General features: G+C 39.8%; 1 protein-coding gene and 1 long non-coding RNA gene across 3 annotated transcripts in view; one reads left to right on the top strand and one right to left on the bottom strand.

Moving 5' to 3' along the window:
* Positions 1–25,175, top strand: part of LOC102554702 (uncharacterized) — a 237,821-nt gene that overhangs the window by 103,054 nt on the left and 109,592 nt on the right. The window lies entirely within an intron of this gene.
* Gk2 (glycerol kinase 2) lies at positions 10,112–11,964 on the bottom strand. The gene has a single exon (NM_001004077.1). It carries the CDS (start codon positions 11,948–11,950, stop codon positions 10,286–10,288), a length of 1,665 nt encoding a protein of 554 aa, NP_001004077.1. The 5' UTR covers positions 11,951–11,964; the 3' UTR covers positions 10,112–10,285.

Raw genomic sequence — 25,175 nt, 5'->3', positions numbered from 1 at the left:
GATGGTTTAAAACAAGATAATCAACACAGTCTTCCTGCTTGTTCTCACCAAGGGTCTATCAACCACTTCTTTTTTTATTGGCTAAAAGAAATTCATTTGGTGAGAGTTGACATGCTAATGAGCAGTAATGCATGCCAAACACAAAGAGGGCAAGGATAACACACAGTCTCTTCAAAGCTCAAATAAATTGCGCAATAAAGGTTGTCGATAGGAACCACAGAGAATATTTAAATACTAAGTGTATTAAGTTTTGATTGGAGCAATCAGAGTATAGAGTCATCATTTCGCGGGGAGCTCAAGTAGGCTACCGACTGAGATGATGGTGTATCTGGACTGTGCTGGATGATTACCGCAGAGGATCTTATTAGTCGCTACGTTCTTAGAAAAAAACAAAAAAGCACAGAGCAAAATTTCCATATCTAATAGTCAAAGAGTTGGCACATAACGTTCTACCTAAATGGAGATTCTGAATATAACAGATCCAGCCCTGAGGCATGTGCAAGCGCAGCAGCTTCCCTGGGACTTTATAGGTACTTCTGTCAATATGATAATAAAGTCCCAGAGATCAGGCAGAAAGGTACAACTACAGATTATGAGCAGAAGCTAGTTGGGGGTGAGGTGAGGGTGGGGCTGCTTATCTCTATGTCCAGTGCATGTAGTTTACAATCCTAGAGCTAACCCAGAATCTATGTAGCTATTTAATGACTCTCCCACATCATATTCAAATGCCGTGTTTGTCTTTAGATTTAATAGTGCACCTTATATCTCTTTAGATACATTTGCTGACTCTCTCTCTCTCTCTCTTCATTCATTACTTCCCCTCCTCCCAGCCACCACTCCCTTGATTTGATTTACAAGCTGTTCCCTTGAGAAATAGTATCTAGGCGCTATTCGTGTCCATGTTTCCTGTTCCAGTTCCACCAACTCCACACACATGCTTCAAATTAAAGGGCGACAGTCTCAGAGCATGCGTGCAATGGGACCCCACCATCACAGGTTAATCAGAAAGTTTAGTAGCCGCATAGAGAAATTATCAACTAGCTGTTTTCATCATGGGAAGCACAGAAGCTCTTGTGATGGTGAAGTACTCTTATTCATCAGCATCATATAAGATGAATTATGAAGTGAGATATACAGAGGCAAAGGTGACTCTTGACAAGGAGGGAAGCTGATAGTCGCAGGAGGGCGTTCATGGAAGGAATGTGACTGGGACACTGCTAAGATAAATGCTTTTCTTAACATTTCAGACGGCTATTCTTGATGGTCAATTTGACTGCATCTGAAATTAACCAAACCCCAAATGGCTGGGTACACTCGTGGGGGATTTTTAAAAATTGAATGTGGGCAGACCCACTTTCTTTCTTTCTTTCTTTTTTTTTATTAACTTGAGTATTTCTTACATACATTTCGAGTGTTATTCCCTTTCCCGGTTTCCGGGCAAACATCCCCCTCCCCCCTCCCCTTCCTTATGGGTGTTCCCCTCCCAACCCTCCCCCCATTGCCGCCCTCCCCCCAACAATCTAGTTCACTGGGGGTTCAGTCTTAGCAGGACCAAGGGCTTCCCCTTCCACTGGTGCTCTTACTAGGATATTCATTGCTACCTATGAGGTCAGAGTCCAGGGTCAGTCCATGTATAGACTTTAGGTAGTGGCTTAGTCCCTGGAAGCTCTGGTTGCTTGACATTGTTGTACATATGGGGTCTCGAGCCCCTTCAAGCTCTTCCAGTTCTTTCTCTGATTCCTTCAACGGGGGACCTATTCTCAGTACAGTGGTTTGCTGCTGGCATTCGCCTCTGTATTTGCTGTATTCTGGCTGTGTCTCTCAGGAGCGATCTACATCCTGCTCCTGTCGGTCTGCACTTCTTTGCTTCATCCATCTTGTCTAATTGGGTGGCTGTATATGTATGGGCCACATGTGGGGCAGGCTCTGAATGGGTGTTCCTTCAGTCTCTGTTTTAATCTTTGCCTCTCCCTTCCCTGCCAAGGGTATTCTTTTTCCTCATTTAAAGAAGGAGTGAAGCATTCACATTTTGATCATCCGTCTTGAGTTTCGTTTGTTCTAGGGATCTAGGGTAATTCAAGCATTTGGGCTAATAGCCACTTATCAATGAGTGCATACCATGTATGTCTTTTTGTGATTGGGTTAGCTCACTCAGGATGATATTTTCCAGTTCCAAACATTTGCCTATGAATTTCATAAAGCCGTTGTTTTTGATAGCTGAGTAATATTCCATTGTGTAGATGTACCACATTTTCTGTATCCATTCCTCTGTTGAAGGGCATCTGGGTTATTTCCAGTTTCTGGCTATTATAAATAAGGCTGCGATGAACATAGTGGAGCACGGGTCTCTTTTAAATGTTGAGGCATCTTTTGGGTATATGCCCAAGAGAGGTATAGCTGGATCCTCAGGCAGTTCAATGTCCAATTTTCTGAGGAACCTCCAGATTTCCAGAATGGTTTTACCAGTCTGCAATCCCACCAACAATGGAGGAGTGTTCCTCTTTCTCCACATCCTCGCCAGCATCTGCTGTCACCTGAGTTTTTGATCTTAGCCATTCTCACTGGTGTGAGGTGAAATCTCAGGGTTGTTTTGATTTGCATTTCCCTTATGACTAAAGATGTTGAACATTTCTTTAGGTGTTTCTCAGCCATTCGCCATTCCTCAGCTGTGAATTGTTTGTTTAGCTCTGAACCCCATTTTTTAATAGGGTTATTTGTTTCCCTGCGGTCTAACTTCTTGAGTTCTTTGTATATTTTGGATATAAGGCCTCTATTTGTTGTAGGATTGGTAAAGATCTTTTCCAAATCTGTTGGTTGCCGTTTTGTCCTAACCACAGTGTCCTTTGCCTTACAGAAGCTTTGCAGTTTTATGAGATCCCATTTGTCGATTCTTGATCTTAGAGCGTAAGCCATTGGTGTTTTGTTCAGGAAATTTTTTCCAGTGCCCATGTGTTCCAGATGCTTCCCTAGTTGTTCTTCTATTAGTTTGAGTGTATCTGGTTTGATGTGGAGGTCCTTGATCCACTTGGACTTAAGCTTTGTACAGGGTGATAAGCATGGATCGATCTGCATTCTTCTACATGTTGACCTCCAGTTGAACCAGCACCATTTGCTGAAAATGCTATCTTTTTTCCATTGGATGGTTTTGGCTCCTTTGTCAAAAATCAAGTGACCATAGGTGTGTGGGTTCATTTCTGGGTCTTCAATTCTATTCCATTGGTCTATCTGTCTTTCTCTGTACCAATACCATGCAGTTTTTATCACTATTGCTCTGTAATACTGCTTGAGTTCAGGGATAGTGATTCCCCCTGAAGTCCTTTTATTGTTGAGGATAGCTTTAGCTATCCTGGGTTTTTTGTTATTCCAGATGAATTTGCAAATTGTTCTGTCTAACACTTTGAAGAATTGGATTGGTATTTTGATGGGGATTGCATTGAATCTGTAGATTGCTTTTGGTAAAATGGCCATTTTTACTATATTAATCCTGCCAATCCATGAGCATGGGAGATCTTTCCATCTTCTGAGGTCTTCTTCAATTTCTTTCCTCAGTGTCTTGAAGTTCTTATTGTACAGATCTTTTACTTGCTTGGTTAAAGTCACACCGAGGTACTTTATATTATTTGGGTCTATTATGAAGGGTGTCATTTCCCTAATTTCTTTCTCGGCTTGTTTCTCTTTTGTATAGAGGAAGGCAACTGATTTATTTGAGTTAATTTTATACCCAGCCACTTTGCTGAAGTTGTTTATCAGCTTTAGTAGTTCTCTGGTGGAACTTTTGGGATCACTTAAATATACTATCATGTCATCTGCAAATAGTGATATTTTGACCTCTTCTTTTCTGATCTGTATCCCCTTGATCTCCTTTTGTTGTCTGATTGCTCTGGCTAGAACTTCAAGAACTATATTGAATAAGTAGGGAGAGAGTGGGCAGCCTTGTCTAGTCCCTGATTTTAGTGGGATTGCTTCAAGTTTCTCTCCATTTAGTTTAATGTTAGCAACTGGTTTGCTGTATATGGCTTTTACTATGTTTATGTATGGGCCTTGAATTCCTATTCTTTCCAGGACTTTTATCATGAAGGGGTGTTGAATTTTGTCAAATGCTTTCTCAGCATCTAATGAAATGATCATGTGGTTCTGTTCTTTCAGTTTGTTTATATAATGGATCACGTTGATGGTTTTCCGTATATTAAACCATCCCTGCATGCCTGGGATGAAGCCTACTTGATCATGGTGGATGATTGTTTTGATGTGCTCTTGAATTCGGTTTGCCAGAATATTATTGAGTATTTTTGCGTCAATATTCATAAGGGAAATTGGTCTGAAGTTCTCTTTCTTTGTTGTGTCTTTGTGTGGTTTAGGTATAAGAGTAATTGTGGCTTCGTAGAAGGTATTCGGGAGTGATCCATCTGTTTCAATTTTGTGGAATTGTTTGGATAATATTGGTATGAGGTCTTCTATGGAGGTTTGATAGAATTCTGCATTAAACCCGTCTGGACCTGGGCTCTTTTTGGTTGGGAGACCTTTAATGACTGCTTCTATTTCCTTAGGAGTTATGGGGTTGTTTAACTGGTTTATCTGTTCCTGATTTAACTTCGATACCTGGTATCTGCCTAGGAAATTGTCCATTTCCTGAAGATTTTCAAGTTTTGTTGAATATAGGTTTTTATAGTAAGATCTGATGATTTTTTGAATTTCCTCTGAATCTGTAGTTATGTCTCCCTTTTCATTTCTGATTTTGTTAATTTGGACGCACTCTCTGTGTCCTCTCATTAGTCTGGCTAAGGGTTTATCTATCTTGTTGATTTTCTCAAAGAACCAACTTTTGGTTCTGTTGATTCTTTCTATGGTCCTTTTTGTTTCCACTTGGTTGATTTCAGCTCTGAGTTTGATTATTTCCTGCCTTCTACTCCTCCTGGGTGTATTTGCTTCTTTTTGTTCTAGAGCTTTTAGGTGTGCTGTCAAGCTGCTGACATATGCTCTTTCCTGTTTCTTTCTGCAGGCACTCAGCGCTATGAGTTTTCCTCTTAGCACAGCTTTCATTGTGTCCCATAAGTTTGGGTATGTTGTACCTTCATTTTCATTAAATTCTAAAAAGTTTTTAATTTCTTTATTTCTTCCTTGACCAGGTTATCATTGAGTAGAGCATTGTTCAATTTCCACGTATATGTGGGCATTCTTCCCTTATTGTTATTGAAGACCAGTTTTAGGCCGTGGTGGTCCGATAGCATGCATGGGATTATTTCTATCTTTCTGTACCTGTTGAGGCCCATTCTTTGACCATTTATATGGTCAATTTTGGAGAAAGTACCATGAGGAGCTGAGAAGAAGGTATATCCTTTTGCTTTAGGATAGAATGTTCTATAAATATCTGTTAAGTCCATTTGGCTCATGACTTCTCTTAGTCTGTCGACATCACTGTTTAATTTCTGTTTCCATGATCTGTCCATTGATGAGAGTGGGGTGTTGAAATCTCCCACTATTATTGTGTGAGGTGCAATGTGTGTTTTGAGCTTTAGTAAGGTTTCTTTTACGTATGTAGGTGCCCTTGTATTTGGGGCATAGATATTTAGGATTGAGAGTTCATCTTGGTGGATTTTTCCTTTGATGTATATGAAGTGTCCTTCCTTATCTTTTTGATGACTTTTAGTTGGAAATTGATTTTATTTGATATTAGAATGGCTACTCCAGCTTGCTTCTTCTGACCATTTGCTTGGAAAGTTGTTTTCTAGCCTTTCACTCTGAGGTAGTGCCTGTCTTTGTCTCTGAGGTGTGTTTCCTGTAGGTAGCAGAATGCAGGGTCCTCGTTGCGTATCCAGTTTGTTAATCTATTTCTTTTTATTGGGGAGTTGAGGCCATTGATGTTGAGAGATATTAAGGAATAGTGATTATTGCTTCTCGTTGTATTCATATTTGGATGTGAGGTTATGTTTGTGTGCTTTCATTCTCTTTGTTTTGTTGCCAAGACGATTAGTTTCTTGCTTCTTCTAGGGTATAGCTTGCCTCCTTATGTTGGGCTTTACCCTTTATTATCCTTTGTAGTGCTGGATTTGTAGAAAGATATTGTGTAAATTTGGTTTTGTCATGGAATGTCTTGGTTTCTCCATCTATGTTAATTGAGAGTTTTGCAGGATACAGTAACCTGGGCTGGCATTTGTGTTCTCTTAGGGTCTGTATGATATCAGTCCAGGATCTTCTGGCCTTCATAGTTTCTGGCGAGAAGTCTGGTGTGATTCTGATAGGTCTGCCTTTATATGTTACTTGACCTTTTTCCCTTACTGCTTTTAATATTCTTTATTTTGTGCGTTTGGTGTTTTGAAAATTATGTGATGGGAGGTGTTTCTTTTCTGGTCCAATCTATTTGGAGTTCTGTAGGTTTCTTGTATGTCTATGGGTATCTCTTTTTTTAGGTTAGGTAAGTTTTCTTCTATGATTTTGTTGAAGATATTTACTGGTCCTTTGAGCTGGGAGTCTTCACTCTCTTCTATACCTATTATACTTAGGTTTGATCTTCTCATTGAGTCCTAGATTTCCTGTATGTTTTGGACCAGTAGCTCTTTCCGCTTTACATTATCTTTGACAGTTGAGTCAATGATTTCTATGGAATCTTCTGCTCCTGAGATTCTCTCTTCCATCTCTTGTATTCTGTTGGTGAAGCTTGTATCTACAGCTCCTTGTCTCTTCTTTTGGTTTTCTATATCCAGGGTTGTTTCCATGTGTTCTTTCTTGATTGCTTCTATTTCCATTTTTAATTCCTTCAACTGTTTGATTGTGTTTTCCTGGAATTCTTTCAGGGATTTTTGTGATTCTTTCAGGGATTTTTGTGATTCTTTCAGGGATTTTTGCGATTCCTCTCTGTAGGCTTCTACTTGTTTATTAATGTTCTCCTGTGTTTCCCTAAGGGAGTTCTTCACGTCTTTCTTGAAGTCCTCCATCATCATGATCAAATATGATTTTGAAACTAGATCTTGCTTTTCTGGTGTGTTTGGATATTCCATGTTTGTTTTGGTGAGAGAATTGAGCTCCGATGATGCCATGTAGTCTTGGTTTCTGTTGCTTGGGTTCCTGCTCTTGCCTCCCGCCATCAGATTATCTCTAGTGTTACTTTGTTCTGCTATTTCTGACAGTGGCTTGACTGTCCTATAAGCCTGTGTGTCAGGAGTGCTGTAGACCTGTTTTCCTCTCTTTCAGTCAGTTATGGGGACAGAGTGTTCTGCTTTCCGGCGTGTGGTTTTTCCTCTCTACAGGTCTTCAGCTGTTCCTGTGGGCCTGTGTCTTGAGTTCACCAGGCAGCTTTCTTGCAGCAGAAAATTTGGTCTTACCTGTGGTCCCGAGGCTCAAGTTCGCTCGTGGGGTGCTGCCCACGGGCTCTCTGCAGCGGCAGCCCCCACTTTCAATCTGTATCTTTTGAGGTGGAAGGCTAGACCTTTAATCTGGGTCACATCTTCTGCTGGCAGTCTATATAAAGGACACAGGAGAAGGGAGCTTGTTCTCTTGGCCTGATTGTTCTTCCTGGCAAGTCCATTCCTTCACAGGCAGTAGAGTGTCTGCTTCTTTAGGCTTATACTTAAGACTAGAAACATACAGCCTGTTTACTGAGCAACTAATGGATTCTTTGACATTCCATTGGTAGATGGTCATTGTTGAACTACCTGGACCACAGCCTATAGGTCACACTCATACTTCCTAAATGCAGCCCAGAGAATGGACAAGCACATGCATGCCATGCTGCAGTCAACTGTGGCATGGTAGCGCTCCCTCAGTGTGCACACTAGAGAAGAACAAGCATTAGCTTGTGTTTATTCAGTGCTTGAAGATGTTTTTTTAAAAAGTCTTGAGGTATACTTGTTCTTTTTTTCTAAATAGAGTGTATTTGATTAACTCTTTGATCATATTCATTCTTGAAGCCATCATCGCCTCTAATATAATAGACATGCTGGTCACCCTTCAGTTTTCTGTGTCTCCCTCTATGACCATAAGCAGGTACCTCTTCTCCTTCACTCCTCCTCTTTCCCACAGTTCCAAAGCAGCAGATGGTTTACTCTCTGTCCTTGTGGTTTGTAGTTTCTCTTAAATGTTTTTTCAGTTTTTGTGTGTATTTTTAAAAATGTGCTTTGCCTGCATGTATGTTTGTGTCTAGTGACTTTATTAGACTGAAAAGGCACCAGATTCTCTGGAAGAGGAGTTACAGTTGTGACAAATGGGTACTGGAAATCAAAACCAGATCCTCTGAAAGAGCAGCCAGTGTTCTTTCTTACCTACTGAGCCATCTCTCTGGCTTCTAATTTGTATTTTCTAAAATTTTACATGAACGAGACTGCACAGCTTCAGAGTGGCCGTTCTAAGGTGTGCAGACATTCACTGAGGTGTATATACACTTTGATTCTGATCAATCTTGTATAATTCATTTTATGGAAAGCTCTTGACAATAAAAATTTAAAAAGTAGTTCACACATGTTAATAAGATGAATTTAATAGAACAAATTCAACTAAAAATTCTTTAAAATAAACCATAATTTCTAAGTACTTAGGAATTTTCCAAAGATTATTTCCATGTACTTAGATCCATAAAAAGTTGGAAGCCAAATGGGCTGTGCTTTGATTATGGTCTATGGTGGCAGATGTCTCAGGAACACCTGAAAAGAACATATATGCCATTGTCAGAGCCATGCTCTATGAATGCCCACTAAGTCAATTCATGGGATTATTCACATATTCTATATTTTCAGAATTTGTGTCTGCATGTCCTATTGTGATGAAAATACTTGCTGGAATTAATATTTTATTTCTACTGTTTATACTTTGTACACTTTCAAGCTTGATCGTCAAGTACAAAAATATTTATGATTACTATGAGCATTAATGAGTATATCCTTTTACCTTTATCATTGTAAAATCATCTTTTGATCACTGGTAATACTCTTTGTTCTGAAATTTGCCATTTAGCACAGAAATAAGTACTTCAGATTTCTTTTGATTAATTTTAACACAGCACATCTTTTCCAATTTGATCACCTTTAACCTTTGCTTCTGCACATGATTAGTGCTTTCTGGGTGAACATGCACACTGGATCTTGCCTTAGCTTCATAGTATTGCTGTTCATTAGAAATAACTGGAAGACTTACAGTTACCGTGTTCCTCATCATGATTATATTTGAATGTATTTTCCTATTCATTACGTATTATTTTTATCTGTTTTACACTGCACTTAGGATCAGTTTAGTATTTTATGGCTCTAACTTAGATAGTTAAAGAATTAATTTTTCTTTTACTTTAGATTTTGTAGTGTGCATTTTAAAACATAAATGAAATGTCACATCAAATGACATGTTATTGGAAGCTTAAAGTGATGCTGCCATTTGTTCTCTTGCAACTACGTTTTTATAATCCCCTTTTGAAAACAGTATTTACTGCAGCCTTATTATATTTATATGATATATATATTTTAATATTTATGGATATTTACAATATTTTAAGTCACATATATAATATGTATTCGTACATGCACAAATATAAATATATAAACATAAATATAACATATTAAATAACATCTAATTTTCTAATAAATGATAAATTTATATGATATATATTGTTTATATTATGTAATAGTATATTATATAAAGTACTATATGTACTACAATATTTACTCTGTAACCTTTTGTTTTTCAGCTTAGATTGAAGATAGTCAAAAGAGAGTGTAAGACATAAGGAATACTTTACATTTATTTAATATATTTAATATTTATATTCCTTTATCAACATAAATTATGTTCTATTTTAAAATTTTTGAATGTAAGTAGTTATACATATGCTATAAAGTACTAAAAGGTAGTACTAAAAAGTACTACCTTTTTAGAAAACATTTTTTCCCTTGGTAAATGTTACGTTGCCCTACACATATGACTGCTTAACCTAAAGGATTTACATCTGGAGTGATCAAGATGTCCTCATTCTGTCTACTGGCTGCCTTGGGATCTGAATGTATTAATGGGCTTCTCTATATGATACAAATGTAAATGTTGCATGTCAAATAAAATACCAAAAAAGAAAACAGTGCTTTTCTCCATCATGACAACTTTAACTGTAGATTTTAAGAACATGAGATTTTTCATATTGTTTTCTAATGTACTCTCTTTATTCAAAACCTTTAAGGAGTATGTGTAGGAGCATCATTGGGATCCTGTAGCAAGTAGTTTATAGGTAAAAATAAACCTATAATATTAGTCTCACACTAAAAGATGGAATTCATTCTGTATAAACTCTCACATTGCAAGTCTGTGGTTGGAATTATTCTTCAGCGTATGAGATACACCTTGCTCCAATTAATAACGTCATGCTACTCACTATAAAAAACCCCAAGGGCAGGCAAGCGAAGACAGGGTTAGCGTTACTTTCAGGATCCTTGGCTGTAACCCAACCCATTGACTTCATCACTGCTCTCTTCCATGTTGAAAAACGAATTTCACTCTCTGTGGCTTGGATTTGTGGTTCATATCGTTCCATTAACATTGAAGACAAGTCTTCGGGTTCAATACTCCAAACATCTATCCCTTCTGCAGCTCCGGCTGCCATGGCTGCTCCCAGGGCTGTGGTTTCGGGCATAACAGATTTAACTACCGGAATGTGCAGAATATCTGCCTGGAGCTGCATGAGAATCTTGTTGTTGGTCATTCTTCCATCTACCCGCAAATGACTGAGTGGAATCCCACAGTCGCGGTTCATGGCATCCACAATCTCTCGGGTTTGGAAACAAACGGCTTCTAATGCAGCAAAGGCAATATGGCATTTGTTGGTGAACTGAGTGAGACCACAGATTATCCCTCTTGCACTGGGTTCCCAGTAAGGTGCATACAACCCAGAAAAGGCTGGGACAAAGTAGCAGCCGTAGGCCGTGCCTACCTCTCTTGCAAGATCTTCAACTTCCCCCGAGGACGTTATAAGTTCGAAATTGTCTCTTAGCCAGCGAATAACAGCACCAGCTATAGCAACAGAGCCTTCTAAGGCATAAAAAGCTGGCTTATTTTTGCCTAGTTTGTAAGCCACTGTAGTCAGAAGGCCATGTTCAGAAAATACACATTTCTGGCCTGTATTGCATAGTAAAAAACATCCGGTTCCGTACGTGTTTTTGGCTTGACCTTCCTGGAAGCACATTTGTCCCACTAAAGCAGCAGACTGATCCCCCAAACATCCGGATATTGGCACGCCTTCCAAAGCCCCGGATGTCATCTGGCCGTAGATCTCGGAAGAACTGCGTACATTTGGGAGGATGCTCATTGGAATTTCAAAAAATTTACAGAGTTCTTTATCCCATTCCAAAGAGTGGATGTTGAAAAGCATCGTTCTGCTCGCATTTGTTACATCGGTACAGTGGATGCCTCCGTTGACTCCTCCGGTCATACACCAGATGAGCCACGAGTCGATGGTTCCAAATAGGGCTCTGTCTTCCTCAACAGCCTTTTGAATGGGTCTTAGGTTGTCCAGCATCCACCGCAGTTTCACAGCACTGAAGTAAGTGCTAAGTGGAAGGCCTGTCTTAGACTTGACAAAGTTGCTATTCCCTGGGATTTTCTTATTGAGACTCTCCACAGTAGACTGGGTTCTGAGATCAAGCCACACCACGGCATTGTATAGGGGCTCTCCCGTGAACTTGTCCCAGACCACAGTGGTTTCCCGCTGGTTACTCACGCCGATAGCTTTAATCTTGGAAGTATCAATGTTCGCCTCAGTAAGTTTCTCGCAAGTTTTCGCTATGCATTCATAGACAGACTGAAGGATTTCCTTGGGATCTTCCTCCACCCATCCTTCTTTCGGATACTCTTGTGTCAGTTCCACCTGATGACTGCCGACTAGTTCTGCTGTTTTGGGATTGAAAACCAGAAAGCGAGTGGAGTTGGTTCCCTGGACCACCGCTCCCACCAACGGCTCCTCAGGGGTTTCCTTGGAGTCTGCCATGAAACTGGTCAGTGGATTGCGGCTCAGGGATGGTTTCCCTGGTGATGCCAGTTGGGAGGGGGAACAACAGCCAGTCAGGAACGCTGGAGTGCGCAGGCGCAGTTGCCAGTCCAACAGCTTCAGCTCAACCCCCTCCCCAAGCCCCGCCCCTCACCTCTCCACGCCATTTCCAGGAATTTGTAAGAAAATATTCAGTATGCTCTGAACTCTAGTATGTGTGGCTCTGTATTTGTGCCCTCCCCCCGCTTTCTACCTATGAGACATCCTTAACATTTAGTATTGAAAGCAGATATGTGGAACATGAATTCTCCCAACGTTTGGACATCTGAAAATTATTTTGTCTTAATTCTTTTTGGGTTTAGATTTCTAACTTCCTTTCCCACTCTTTCCTTTTAAAAACCATGGAGCTGGAGCAAGGGGTTAGGAATTTAGCTCAGTGGGCGAGTGCTTGGTTCGGTCCCCAGCTCCAAAAAAAAAAAGGAAAAAAGGAAAAAAAAAAAAAAACCAACCATGGAGCAGTTACTCCAACAATCTTATTTCCTAACCCAGATTTGTTTCTGTCATTCTTTAGCTTGGTTTCTCTGACTGCTGATAGAGTTTTCCTTATTGCTGGTTTTGTTGTTCATTTTTTAAAACAGGTATATTTTCCCATCAGTTTTATCATGGCGTGATGAATTGTGGATTTTTTTTTTCTCCCTCTTATTTGGTTTTTCTCCTTTCTGTTCTTGGTATTCATTGTGTCACCTATCTGCAGATTTATAGGTTCCATCAAATTAGGAAAATTCTGGTCATTATTTCTTCCAATATTTTCTTTGTTTGCTCCTTTAAGGTTTCAAACCTCACACACTGGGCTTGTCTTACAAATTCACTCCTTCTACTGGTCTTAATGATATTTTCCTGTCTGCATTTAAATGCATGGTTTACAATGGCTCCAGCTTCAAGTCCACTGACCTCCAGGTCTAAACCCGCAGTTAATTCATCTGTGGTATTTTCCCACTACAAGTGTAGTTTTCATTCCTAGAAGTTCAATTTAGGGACTTAAAAATATCTACCAAACTTGTCTTTAACGCGTGGGGTAGAGTCAGAATAGCTTTTAATGTCATTTTCTGCCAAAACTACCACCTATGTCAGTTTCTGTTCGACCTCATCTTATTGACTGCCTTATAGCTTGTATGCCCACGTGTCTTGGTACGTCTGACGGTTTTTGATTACAGGTAGGTGCTGTGGGGGTGCTCACCTGGCTGATGGCACACTTGCATCTCTGTCAGTCTTCCGGATCTCTGTTCTCAGATGTGTATCAGTCACTTGGAAACAGTCGCTTCTCTCCAGTTTTACTTTCAATTTTGGAAAAAAAATTTTTTTTTGGCGATTTTATACATACAAGAATAATGTGTTTAGATCACACCTACTCCTCACAAGATCTACTCCAACTTCTCTCCAGTCGCACCATCCTCCCCCCCCAGCTTCAGGTATTCTTCTTATATTTCTGGTTGGGAGCCTAGCCTTTAACGGCTGAGCCATCCCTCCCTCTGGCCCTCATGTATTCTTCTTAAAACCCCTTGAGTCTAACTCACCTGCCTCTGTGTTCATGGTTGTAGGTTCTTCTCGCACGATGAACACCTTATCTTAGGCCATCCTCATAAAGAAAACTCATTCTTCCTCTTCCAGGAGCCATCAGCTCCTCAGCTAGGTGTAGGAGGCCACATGAGCTCCTCTCCACCACTGACTTTGATCCCAGGATATGGAGAAATCAAGATAGAAATGACCTGGGAATGTCCTCCCTGCTCCTTATCTTTCATAGACTAGAAAGACCCAGGGCAGTATTGGGTTGTGGGTGGTCGGAGGGGTATCAAGAGTGTTAACCCCACTGTGAACTTTGCAAGCTAGAGTAATGACACATTTGGGGAGACATGAGCATCCGTGGTGCAACTGTGGCCTACACATGATGGTGACAACCAACCCACAGCCTTTGATCGAGATTTAAGGCCCTCCCCACAGGATGTAACTCATCCCTGTAACTATAAATCTTCCCAAGAAGCCACAGCTCATGTCACGGTCTCTGAGAACACACTACTATTATTCTGCCAAAGTGGCTTAGCATCAAACTACCTTCTGAAGTCAACTCTCTACACTTAGATTAGCGCAGATCTCAGGCCGCATCAGAGAAAGCGTTTTTTGGCAGTGGATAGTGATTTATACAGAGGTTCAAACCTTCTCTAAGCACAGAGGTTAATTGAGAGTGGAGAGTGCTACAAGGCTCAGAAAACATCATAGGAAAGGGAAGAGAAACTCTGTAGAAACCAGAAAGAGAGGAAACACCCAAAATGGGATCTTCTGAACACGGTAGGGCTGTTGCTTGTATAAACTCACAGCAGCTGGGGTTACCTTTTTAGAGATTCACACTGACAAGTTCAAGTCCACTGCATTCCAACTTTACTTCTAAAATTGTTAGAAGAAATACAGGCAATGAGTAATTATTCTCCTTGGTATTAAAAAGATTGTGTGTGTGTGTGTGTGTGTGTGTGTCTGTGTCTGTGTGTGTCTGTGTGTGTGTGTCTGTCTGTGTGTCTTTCTGTGTCTGTGTATGTCTGTGTGTCTGTGGGTGAGTGTCTGTGTATGTCTGTGTGTCTGTGTATGTCTGTGTGTCTGTGGGTGTGTGTCTGTCTCTGTGTGTCTGTGTATGTCTGTGTGTCTGTGTGTGTGTGTGTGTGTATACTCTAAGCAAATGATGTTTTGTGGCTGGTGGGAACAGTCTTAGCTCCCAGTCTTGGGCTCATATCCAATCCTTTTCTTGCCCTGTGCATTTCTCAGCCTCAGGCATTTTCTTCGTAAGGGATCATGGATCAGTGCTGAGCTGAATACTCTGGGTGCTCTCTGAAACAACTCCTTTACTCCTGCACAGCTCTACTTTCCTTTGTGCACCCTGCACAGGTTACCTACCTCAGTATCTATGAAAGATCAGCTCTGGGTCCTCGGTATTCACTTCCACTGTGTTTTACCTGGGTAACGTATTCCTCCGTGGCTCAAAACAAGGCAGTGAGCTAGTGGTGCCCACACCCATGCTCCTCACTCTCAAGAATTGCTTTCATGCTCTGGCTTTATGCACGACTGTCATGAATTTTATAAATTACTTCATATATATGTTTGTTCACCTTTTAGTTGTTTCATGTGAGGAGGTAGGCCAGTCTTTTTCATTTCATGTTGGCCAGAGTAAAAACCCACTTAACGAAAACTTAAAATTTTCTATTATCTGTGAAGTTGGTGATTAAAAAGTACTTAATAATCAGTTAAATTTTATTTAATAGCCAATAAATGACTGGTATCAATTTCTACATTAGCACATACATGGGGTCTGAGTAAGCTTAATGATGAGACTCTATTTATTCTTAGTGGGAACCAAACAGAAGAGTACAGAGAATAAGGCAATGTACTGAGATACTGTGATTTCATTAGCTTCACCGGATCTTATTTCCCATTTAAGCAAACCCTTCGGGAATTATAAAGCGAGGCAAAGAAAGGTAACATGTGGGTGCAAGTTGGATGGTAAGGGACAGAAAAAACAAGGAGCTGCCCAGATTTTCTTGATCATGTCTCCCTTCACTTTAAAACAGTCTGTCAGGGCCACTTGCTAGTTTGTCGGACTCTATCTTTCTGGGTTTTCATGCAACATACTATATAAACTGCTTTTAATTTTTCTCTTCTTGTGTTTAACAGTAGAGAGACATTTTAGGTTCAAAATAATATATTTAATAAGACGATTTAATCCATTTTCCTTTATGTACATTTTTCCAATCACACCAAAATATACAAACTCATGTTCTCATCTACCTTAGTTCTTAAGTCTTACACTATTTTAAAATTTTTCTCTTGAAGGTAAGTACTTAACTATAAAGTCTTCTGATGATAAAAGAAATGAATTATGCACTGCCACTGACGGCAAGTTATAGTCATTGAGTCATCACATGAACGTCACGATTCAGATTAGGAAGCTGACTGACTGAGTTTCTTGAATGAAAGCTGACAAAGAGTGTTTAGAGACAATTGAACCAAAAAGTGAAAAGCTTAAAGCTTCCCAGGTGATCAGATTACAGTCAGATGATACTGGGCTCAGCCATAACCCCTTCTTAAAGTCTTTATTGATATTGACATTACAAAGTTTTAAATTCATCCATTCATTCAATAATTATCCAATATGTTCTGAGGATTGTTTGTGATGTTTTTGATAGGTATGGCCTCCATACCTATTCTCACACCCATACACATCTATTTAAATGCTTGACCCAAAGGGAGTGACACTGTTAGGAGGTGTGGCCTTGTTGGTGTAGGTGTGGCCTTGGAGGAAGTGTATCACTGTGGAGGTGGTCTTTAAGGTCTCATATATGGTCAAGCTATGCCCACTGTGGTACATAGTCTCCTGCTGTCTGTGGATCAAGGCGGAAAACCCTAAGCTCCTCTAGCACCATGTCTGCCTCCAGGCTGCTATGCTTCCTGCCATGGTAATAATGGACTGAACCTCTGAAACTGTAAGCCAACCCCAATTGAAATGTTTTCTTTTCTAAAGCACTGACACGATCATGGTGTCTCTTCACAGCAGTGTAACCATAAGACAGTTGTTCTATGTTTTATTGTAGGCAATAATATAGTGCTGTGTAAAACATTGCCCTGGTCTTTAAGTTAGAACCATACCAATTAAACTGACTTGTCATTAATGGTGCATACCCTGTTACTGAGGGCAATTTATTTTAGCTATTTCTTTTCCCACATCAGCACCCCTATATTTTAAGTTCAATGAGGACATGGGATTGGGGCTATTATATTTAATCCTTTATTTACAGCTTGACTCAAACCTAGGATATCAAAAAGTTTGTTAAGTGAATTAATGAACACTGATTATGGTCCTCACTTGGTTAAATAATTATGATAAAGTCAAGATAATTTACTTGTATTTATTTTTACATAATAGCCTAGCATGCATTATAAATTGTTATATGCGACCAGTTATCCTTAAAAGGGCAATTTTGAAGTTTCACTTTGGGAGTCATTAGAAAAGTATGCTTATTGGTTAATTGCCTTTGTTAGGGTTATCAACAAAAGACAGAGGGAGGAATTATTTGAGAAAAAATTAATATGAAAGAAAACTCAACTTCTAAGACCTGGGAACTTCTGCAAGGAAAATGCTTAATTTGCTTCTCTGAACTACAGAAAATTGTCTTGAACTCCTTTTTGCCCAGGGAAACCACTTGGGTTCCTAATATGAGAAGCTTGTTTTACATTTAATATTGAAACTTTAACATTGGACTTGTCCTGCACTCCAAGTGAAAGAGAAAAGGTGTGAGAGGGGAAATTAAATTTTTATGCAAATTAAAATTATTCTATAAAACGCAGAAGTATTAATAACTCACTGCGAACACAGCAAGAGGTTAATAAAAGCAGGGCAGGTGGGTTTCACAAATATCCACTTCCATTAGGTTATCAGAGACACTCTGAGACAGATGGCACCTGGGACAGTAGCCCGGTGATGAGATCAGGCAAGCTTTGTGCAGCTATTTTGAACGGGTATCCAGCCTCCACAAAGACCTTTATGTTACATCGTCATATCCTTACCTCCGTTATACTGGGTAGTCAATTACTTCATGGAAGATCGTCTCAATTAAGAATGTCCTTCCAGCATGGCTTAAAATATTCTCCATTTTTATCAACTAGCTTTTGGCCAGGTTTGTCTGATCATACCAATCAAAACAAGAAGCCAAGTGTCTGTCTGCATTATATTAGTCCAGGCTTAATGTGAAACAAACCATTTCTAAGATAACTTTAAAAGTTATAACTTACTAATTTTCCTGCTGACCTTATACTTTAACTATGGCTCAGGAGATTTGCTAGTTTGAAAGATTGTAGAGCCAGTAAACGCAGTGACGACCACTTGAGGTACTTTTAATTCTTGTTTTTCTTGCGTTCTGTTGTTCACTCTGAAAGCATGAACTTTAATTGGTCAAGGAAAACATCTCATTATTGGAGAGAGTATCAGGATGAATGAACGGTGTTGCTGGTAGCTCAGAATACCATAGGACAGTTCCAAGTTAGCAAGCACCTGCCTCTCTGAAAAAAGAGCTTGGCTCTTTATCTTTTTTTTTTTAAATTTTATTTTTCTTGAATATTTTATGTATTTACATTTCAAATGTTATCCCCTTTCCCACTCTCCCATACCTCCTTCCCCCTACAACGATTCTATCGAAGATGCACCCACTTCCACCCACCCAGTCCCACCTCAACACCCTGGCATTCCCCTACACTGGGGAAATGAGCCTTCACAGGACCAAGGGCTTTTCCTTCTACTGATGCTAGATAATGCCATCCTCTGCTACATATGTAGCTGGAGTCATGGGTCCCTCCTCTTTGGTTGGTGGTTTAGTCCCTAGGAGATCTGGTAGGGTCTGGTTGGTTGATATTGATGTTCTTTCTATGGGGTTGCAAACCCCTTCTGCTCCTTTTCTCTAACTCCTCCATTGGGGTCCCCTTGTTCAGTCCAATGGTTAGCTGCAACCATCCTCATCTGTATCAATAGGGCTGTGGAAGAGCCTCTCAGGAGACACCCAGAGCTTCTTGGCATCAGCAGTAATGTCTGGGTTTAGTGGCTGCAGATGGGATGTGTCCCCAGGTCAGGCAGTCTTGGGATCTACTGTGTCCCTGTATCTCTTCCCATGAGTATTTTGTTCTCCCTTCTAAGAAGGACTGAAGCGTCCACATTTTGGTCTTCCTTCTTGAGCTCTTTATCCTTAATGAATCCTGTAACCCTCTTTTTTAAATGGCTCAGCCACTCTGACACACCCACAGGCCCATTTTGGAATACTGCCCTCCAAGGTTATGTAGCTTTTGAACTTACTAGTCTTTCCTAAGTGAAGGCCAGTGTAACTATCTGTAAGAAGATGGTCTTCCATGGGCCTCGATGTGAACTTTCAATTATGCACTGAGCCTCATGGGAACAATGACATAGATATAGAAGTTGACGGGAGCCTACTAAGCCAGGTTAAAGAAGATGAGCAGTGTATATGGTTGGTTTCTTCCTGATGACATCATAGAATTGCATAGTGGCCAAGCCTCAGAGTCAAACATCCATGTATAACTAACTAATCTACAGCCGAATAAAGATTGCCACCTACCCCTTCCTGAGGTCTCCCACCCCTTAAATAAAGATAATTTAAAATTTGATTTCTGGAGGAACTAGTAGCATTTTTGTAATTTAACATTATTAAAGTAGGCTGAATAATGATCAGAAGTGAGTAAGTAGATGAAAAGACATGAGGAAGTTATTATAATAAGAAATGTTGTTTCTACTTGATGCTTATAGTGGTCTGGTGATGAAAGTATTTCAATTTTTTTTGTACGTTTGTTAATGTGCTTAATACAGTGTTGGCGTGTGTGCTGCCATTCTGTTCCTATAACAAAATATCTGAGATAAGTAACATTTAAACAGAAATTATTTAATTTGCCTAAGTTTTAGAGGGTTGAATCCATTACTTAGGCTCTTATAGGATTTCTAGGTAGCAATTGCGGGAGTGTATATCAAGGAAAGTGTCTCCCTTGGCCAAATAATGTAACCCCCTCCCCCATTATTTTATCACCAATGTCAGAAGCACCTCCCACCAGGCTCTTCTTCCTAAAGATCTATCTTTTCCCATGGCACCATGCTGTGGGCTCCATTTTAACCCATGGGCTTTCGAAGGACAGTTAACCTTACTGCTATAGCAGCTGGGAAACTACAGCACAACTAAGAAGCTGATGGGACTGCAGAACATAATTAATGCAAATCCATCCCATGAAGCTTCCTATGCTTGCACAATGGAGGGGCACAAAGTCACTGAGAGATTCAGTGCCGAATAACCGAGTTATACTTTTTCATCCCAATAAACATATCCATTCTGAATTATTTTAATTAAGATAATTGCCTTTTATTGTAGGCATTTTCTTTCGCTTTTTATAAATTCTGCAAATCTCAGAGGGCGGGGACAGCTGCCTGTTTTAACTGCTTGGCTCTTTACCACCATTTCGGATACCCAAGTTTACTGATCCTTGGTTTTATCACAAGAGTAGGACTCATTGTGAGAGGTTAGAATTTACTAAAAGTCATGAATCCTTAGTCCTGATTTAAGTGTGGCTGGATGATAAGGGCATTTGTTCATATTGTTTGTAGATAGGCCATCTGACTATTTCAGGCTGTGTCTTAACTGATACATCATCACAGTTGGCAATCTTCAAAACACGGATGCATTTTTCTACATGCTGTTCCCAAATGTGCTGGACCAGCTGTTGAGAGCCATGCTATCCAATCGCCTGCAAGACCTCTTCTTGGACCACAAATCACCTCACACACGCTCTCTCTTTGTTCTAATGAAGAATGGAAAATTTAAAACAAGCTACTGTGGTTTATTACTCCTGTTCTCTCTGTTAAGTGTGGGTCATGGGAGTCACTGCAATTCACATTTGGAAGGCATGACTTTCTAGATAAACATTCATGATGGGCTAGCCAATGAATATAATATTCTGAGATCTAAAAGGAATTTTCTAAACAGTCAAATTTTGGAATTTTTGATTGTATCTACCTATGTGCACACTCATGTTCTATATCATCTTCCCAATGAAAATTGCCCTGACACCAATCTCAATGTTAATGTATTCCTGTTTACATTTGACTTTGGAATATGTTACAGCTAATTATTACACAGGATGAAAGATCAGAGGCCTGAGTGAGGTGCTTGGGTTTATGAACAAAGGGAGCCCAATTCAGCATCTTGGCTGTGGGCCCAATGATTGTAATCACACATCTTGAAACTGGTAGGATCTTTGCATTTTATCTATGTGCTTGTTTGTTTGTGTGCTTGTTTGTTTGTTTTCACCCCTCATTTTTAAAAGGGGGTTGGGAAAGGGGTTAAGGGTTTGAAGGGGCTGAAATTTCCCCTTGAACATGATGTCAATATGTTGGCATGCCTCCTTTTATTAAGATGCCATCCAACTGATAACAAGTCCTGCTGTGTTTTACCAACATAAAAAATTAGACTGGAGACCGAAGAGCGGCAGGTGGCTTTTGGCACCAAGAAATAATCACACTTGATGTGGAAAGTAAAGTAAAAGGAGCCATCTGTTCACCACAGGAGGACGTGAAAAATCACATTAACATATTGTCACTAACATCATGAAATACACAGTTAATAATAAATTTAGTTATCAAGGCAAGTCGCATTTGAGACTCTGAAAATGCAGAATGTGGAAAATGCTCATTCTTGCCCACCCCCATCTGATTTATTTATTTATTTATTTAAGAACAAAAAAAGTATCCAAGTTTGAAATGCTTCTGGGGGAGGGAGGGAGAGAGAGAGAGAGAGAGAGAGAGAGAGAGAGAGAGAGAGAGAACAGTGAAGTGTTCTCTTTTGAGTAAAGAAGCCTCCCATGAGGATGGATACAATGCCACATTACTTTAATAACTTTGTACCTGGATGGGAATCCAGATATTGGATGATATTTCTTACAGAAGAAATGTTATGTACCCTGTGACAGATGCTAGCTGACAGAGTGCTGCCAGGGAGAGTTCATGTCTACTGTCTTTCTTTGATGGGCATTACCTTGAGTTGAAGTGTTCCCAAAGAGTATTTTTCTGATGACTCCAGTGCTGAAAGCCTGTTCATAATTCCTAGGAGTTCGCATCTGTTAGAGCAACATGATAGGAAGGACCACTTTTACTTGTTCTTGTGCATGTGATGTTTACATATGTCAATTAAATAAAGGAGCCACAGATTTTGGGGTGTTAAAATGAACCTGATAAAAAAAGCCCCATGGTATTAACAGTAACTGATTCACCATCACTTCTATGACAATGGTTCTCAAACTTTCTAATTCTGTGGTCCTTTAATGCAATTCCTCATGTTGTGTTGACTTCCATCATTAAATTATTTTGTTGCTACTTCATAACTATAATTTTGCTATTGTTAGGAATTGTAATGTTAATATCTGATATTCAAGATATTTGATATGCTACAATGGCAGAAAGTGTCCACTGACTCTCAAAAGGGTCATGACCCACAGGTGGGGAACCACTGACCTGTAGTCACCTGTGCTTTCCAGTATCTAAGACATTCCTAGTGTGCCAGCAAGTGTGACTAAGCTATATTATTGTTTGGACACGAAGACCTATGCTCCAGTATTTTAGAAAATAACTGGTCATATACTAGATGGTTCTGATAAGTTTCGTGTTGATTGCTGGTCTTTACTAAGATATCTTTTGATTTTCTAAGAGCAGCAATATAATGATAAATACAAAAATATAATGATAAACACAAAAATATAATGGCAAATACAGAAATATAGAATAGCAATAAAAATATCTGTGTTCATGAAAGGAACACTGGATAACAATCAGAATTTGAGTTTCAGCTTTGATTTTTAACTAGCTTTCTCATCATTTGTGGGTCAAATAATTCCTCTGGTTATTTTATCCTCCATGAGTAAACTTAATGTAACCTTGAAGTGAACATCTTTCATTCAAAATGTGAAAATGTTAAGAGTATTGTCCAGTAACACTCGATCTTTGTTTTAAGTTTACAGAAGTGAAATGATATTTAAGAAGCAATCAGTTTGTTGTTTACTGAAAGAAATGGAATTATGCTCAAATGTGTTATATGAATTTGGTTGGCCAACTTCCGTCTAGGCAATGGGAGGCAGGTTAGGACAGCATATGGCAGAAGCCTGCTGTTTTGGGGGTGGACTGTTGGGGGACTTTTCTTCAATCTATAGTGTATATGTCCCTGAGGGGGAAAGCTGAAATTTAATCATGACAGGAGCATTTATTCTGCCCACTCTCTCCCATTATCTTTGCTCCTGTTCAGGTCATTCAAGGTAGTGGAGATAGATGGAAAAGAGATGTCCATTCTGTCTTCCTTTAGAAACATCTCTGAGGAAGAGCAAAATGCTATCCTCCTGGAGTGCTGACACTGGGTCTGCTGTCTTCCTAGGAACAGTTGCAAGCCTACTCCTATCCTCTAGCCATCTTGGGTCACATGATGACTTACTTAGATATGCAGTCCTCTTCTTCCTCTTTTTCTCTCCAAAGAAGCTTGAGTCCATTTTCCTTCCTCATAACTTTTATCCATAATGCTGTTCTTGATTGATTATATAGTGTCCAATTGTGCCATGTTCTTCCCTTCTAGGGGAGGCATCCCTTTAGACAGAATTGTCCACTGTATACCTTCTCTGCTGGGCTGTAAGGCTCATTAGAGGCTACCTGGCTTGGTCAACTGCCTGTCTGGGTCACTAGGTAGGTCACTGGGTCACACATAATTAACAAAATGGCAGGCAGAGAGAGCCATTTAATAGGTAGCCTACCCAACTATAAGGTTTTGTTGTTGTTTTATTGAGTTTAGTTGAAAACAGTGGGTTTTGACATCTTCAGCATTGCATAGTCACCTGTAAATTCTCAGATAGACAGTAGGGGACTGGTCTAGAAGTCATCCATCTTCCTAGAAGCATGGGTAGAACTGTGCTAAGGTTTCTTTCATGTAATTAGGATGTACATCAAAATAGATCATTGGTCTTCCAAAGCTCTTAATTTTTCCCTATATGTTTCCAAAAAGTCTGTTTCTCTGAACGTGAATAACATACTTCAAACAAATTTAGTTGCTTATAGGGTAGCAAGTCACTTTGTAATGTTGAATGTTTTAGAATACGTGTGATTCATTCTAGATAATCAGTTGAATGTAACGACAAAGTTTCTTAAAATTTCCTTGTATTCTCAGGCATTTCCCAAATCTGTTACAGCAGTTAAGTAGAAGTACTGGCAAGCTAACCTTCAAGGACTCACTTCACTGAGGTTACTCGGCCTAGAGAAAGTGGGGGTGGGGGTGTTAATGAGGAAGGCCACCATAGGCAGAGATATTGAGCATTGGGTCTACAGTTGGTGTGCTGCTTGGAGAGATTTCAGAAGTTAGGTTTCAGAGTCTTGTTGGGGGAAGTACGTCATTCAGGATGGGTTTGCGAGTTACTATCCTGTGATGCTTTCTGTTCTCTCCCTTTTACCTGGTGTGCCAAGGAAATGTGACTAGCCTGTTCCCTGCTGCCCCCTGCCATGGTAGATGCCAATGAATGCCCTGGAACTGTAAAGCCAAAATAAACACTCTCCCTTAAATTGCTTCTGGATATGGCGTTCATTGTTACTGTAGCAGAAAAGTAACTGATACAACAAAAGAAGTTTAATTTAGTAGATGAGTATCTGGCAATTTTTTAAAATACCATTATCTCTCTCTCCCTCTCCCTCCCCCCCCCCTCTCTCTCTGTCTCTGTCTCTCCCTCTGTCTGTCTCTTTGTCTCTCTGTGTCTCTGTCTCTGTCTCTGTCTCTGTGTCTCTGTCTCTGTCTCTGTCTCTCTCTCTCTCTCTCTCTCTCTCTCTCTCTCTCTCTCTCTCTCTCTGTGTGTGTGTGTTGTCATACCTTGCTATAATGTTTAGTGTAAAATTAATTGACCAAATGGCTAAACACAATTTGATATGACAAAATGAATTACTAGTGCCCTCCCAAACTACCATAACCACTGCTATATCGAGAGTGTAACACACATTTCATAAAAGAATAGATACTTAATGTATAGCATACTTAGTATATATACATATATTTACTTAAATAGATATTAATAGTCAATAATCTCTGTACTATGACTCACACATTTTCTACCATTGTTTTGGGAATGTAAGGCAAAATGCGTTTATAGGAATGAAAGTCTGTAATAATCATGTAACCATGTAGATAAAATTAGGAAGTCATCAAATTTTATTCTACTAAAATAGGAAGTTGCCAAATGCTTGGACTTGTGTAGGAAATATTTTGCCATATTGCATAAAAATTACCTCAGACCCTTAGAGACAATTGTATTAAATGTCAAGCATTTTAAGAATTGACTTTCTCCCTTACCCAGTAGATGTCTCATCCCCTGCTTGCTGGGCTTCTTTGCAGTTGCTGAAAACCAAGGCAGATGGGCACTCCAGTCAGCCTGAGGGAACAGGAATAGCATACTTCCGAGCATTAGGTGCTCTGGATTCCCTCCTTTTATCAGATGGGCTAACAGACCCACAGAGCCCAGGGGTTCAGTCATACTCTAGTGGGCCATGCAGGTGGTTATCACTGAAGTGCCCGGTAAGTTTCATGCTGACACTGGTTTCACAGAGAGCATTGAAAACATGGCCTTTTCA

Source organism: Rattus norvegicus, chromosome 14 (assembly GCF_021556685.1).
Source record: "Rattus norvegicus strain SHRSP/BbbUtx chromosome 14, alternate assembly SHRSP_T2T, whole genome shotgun sequence".
Taxonomy (NCBI): Eukaryota; Metazoa; Chordata; class Mammalia; order Rodentia; family Muridae; genus Rattus; species Rattus norvegicus.
Note: the sequence above shows the minus strand (reverse complement) of the source record. Positions and strands in the feature narration are given on the sequence as shown.

What these genes read in the sequence shown, in the direction of transcription:
- Gk2 (NM_001004077.1), bottom strand. Translation starts at nt 11,950, where the DNA reads ATGGCAGACTCCAAGGAAACCCCTGAGGAGCCGTTGGTGGGAGCGGTG.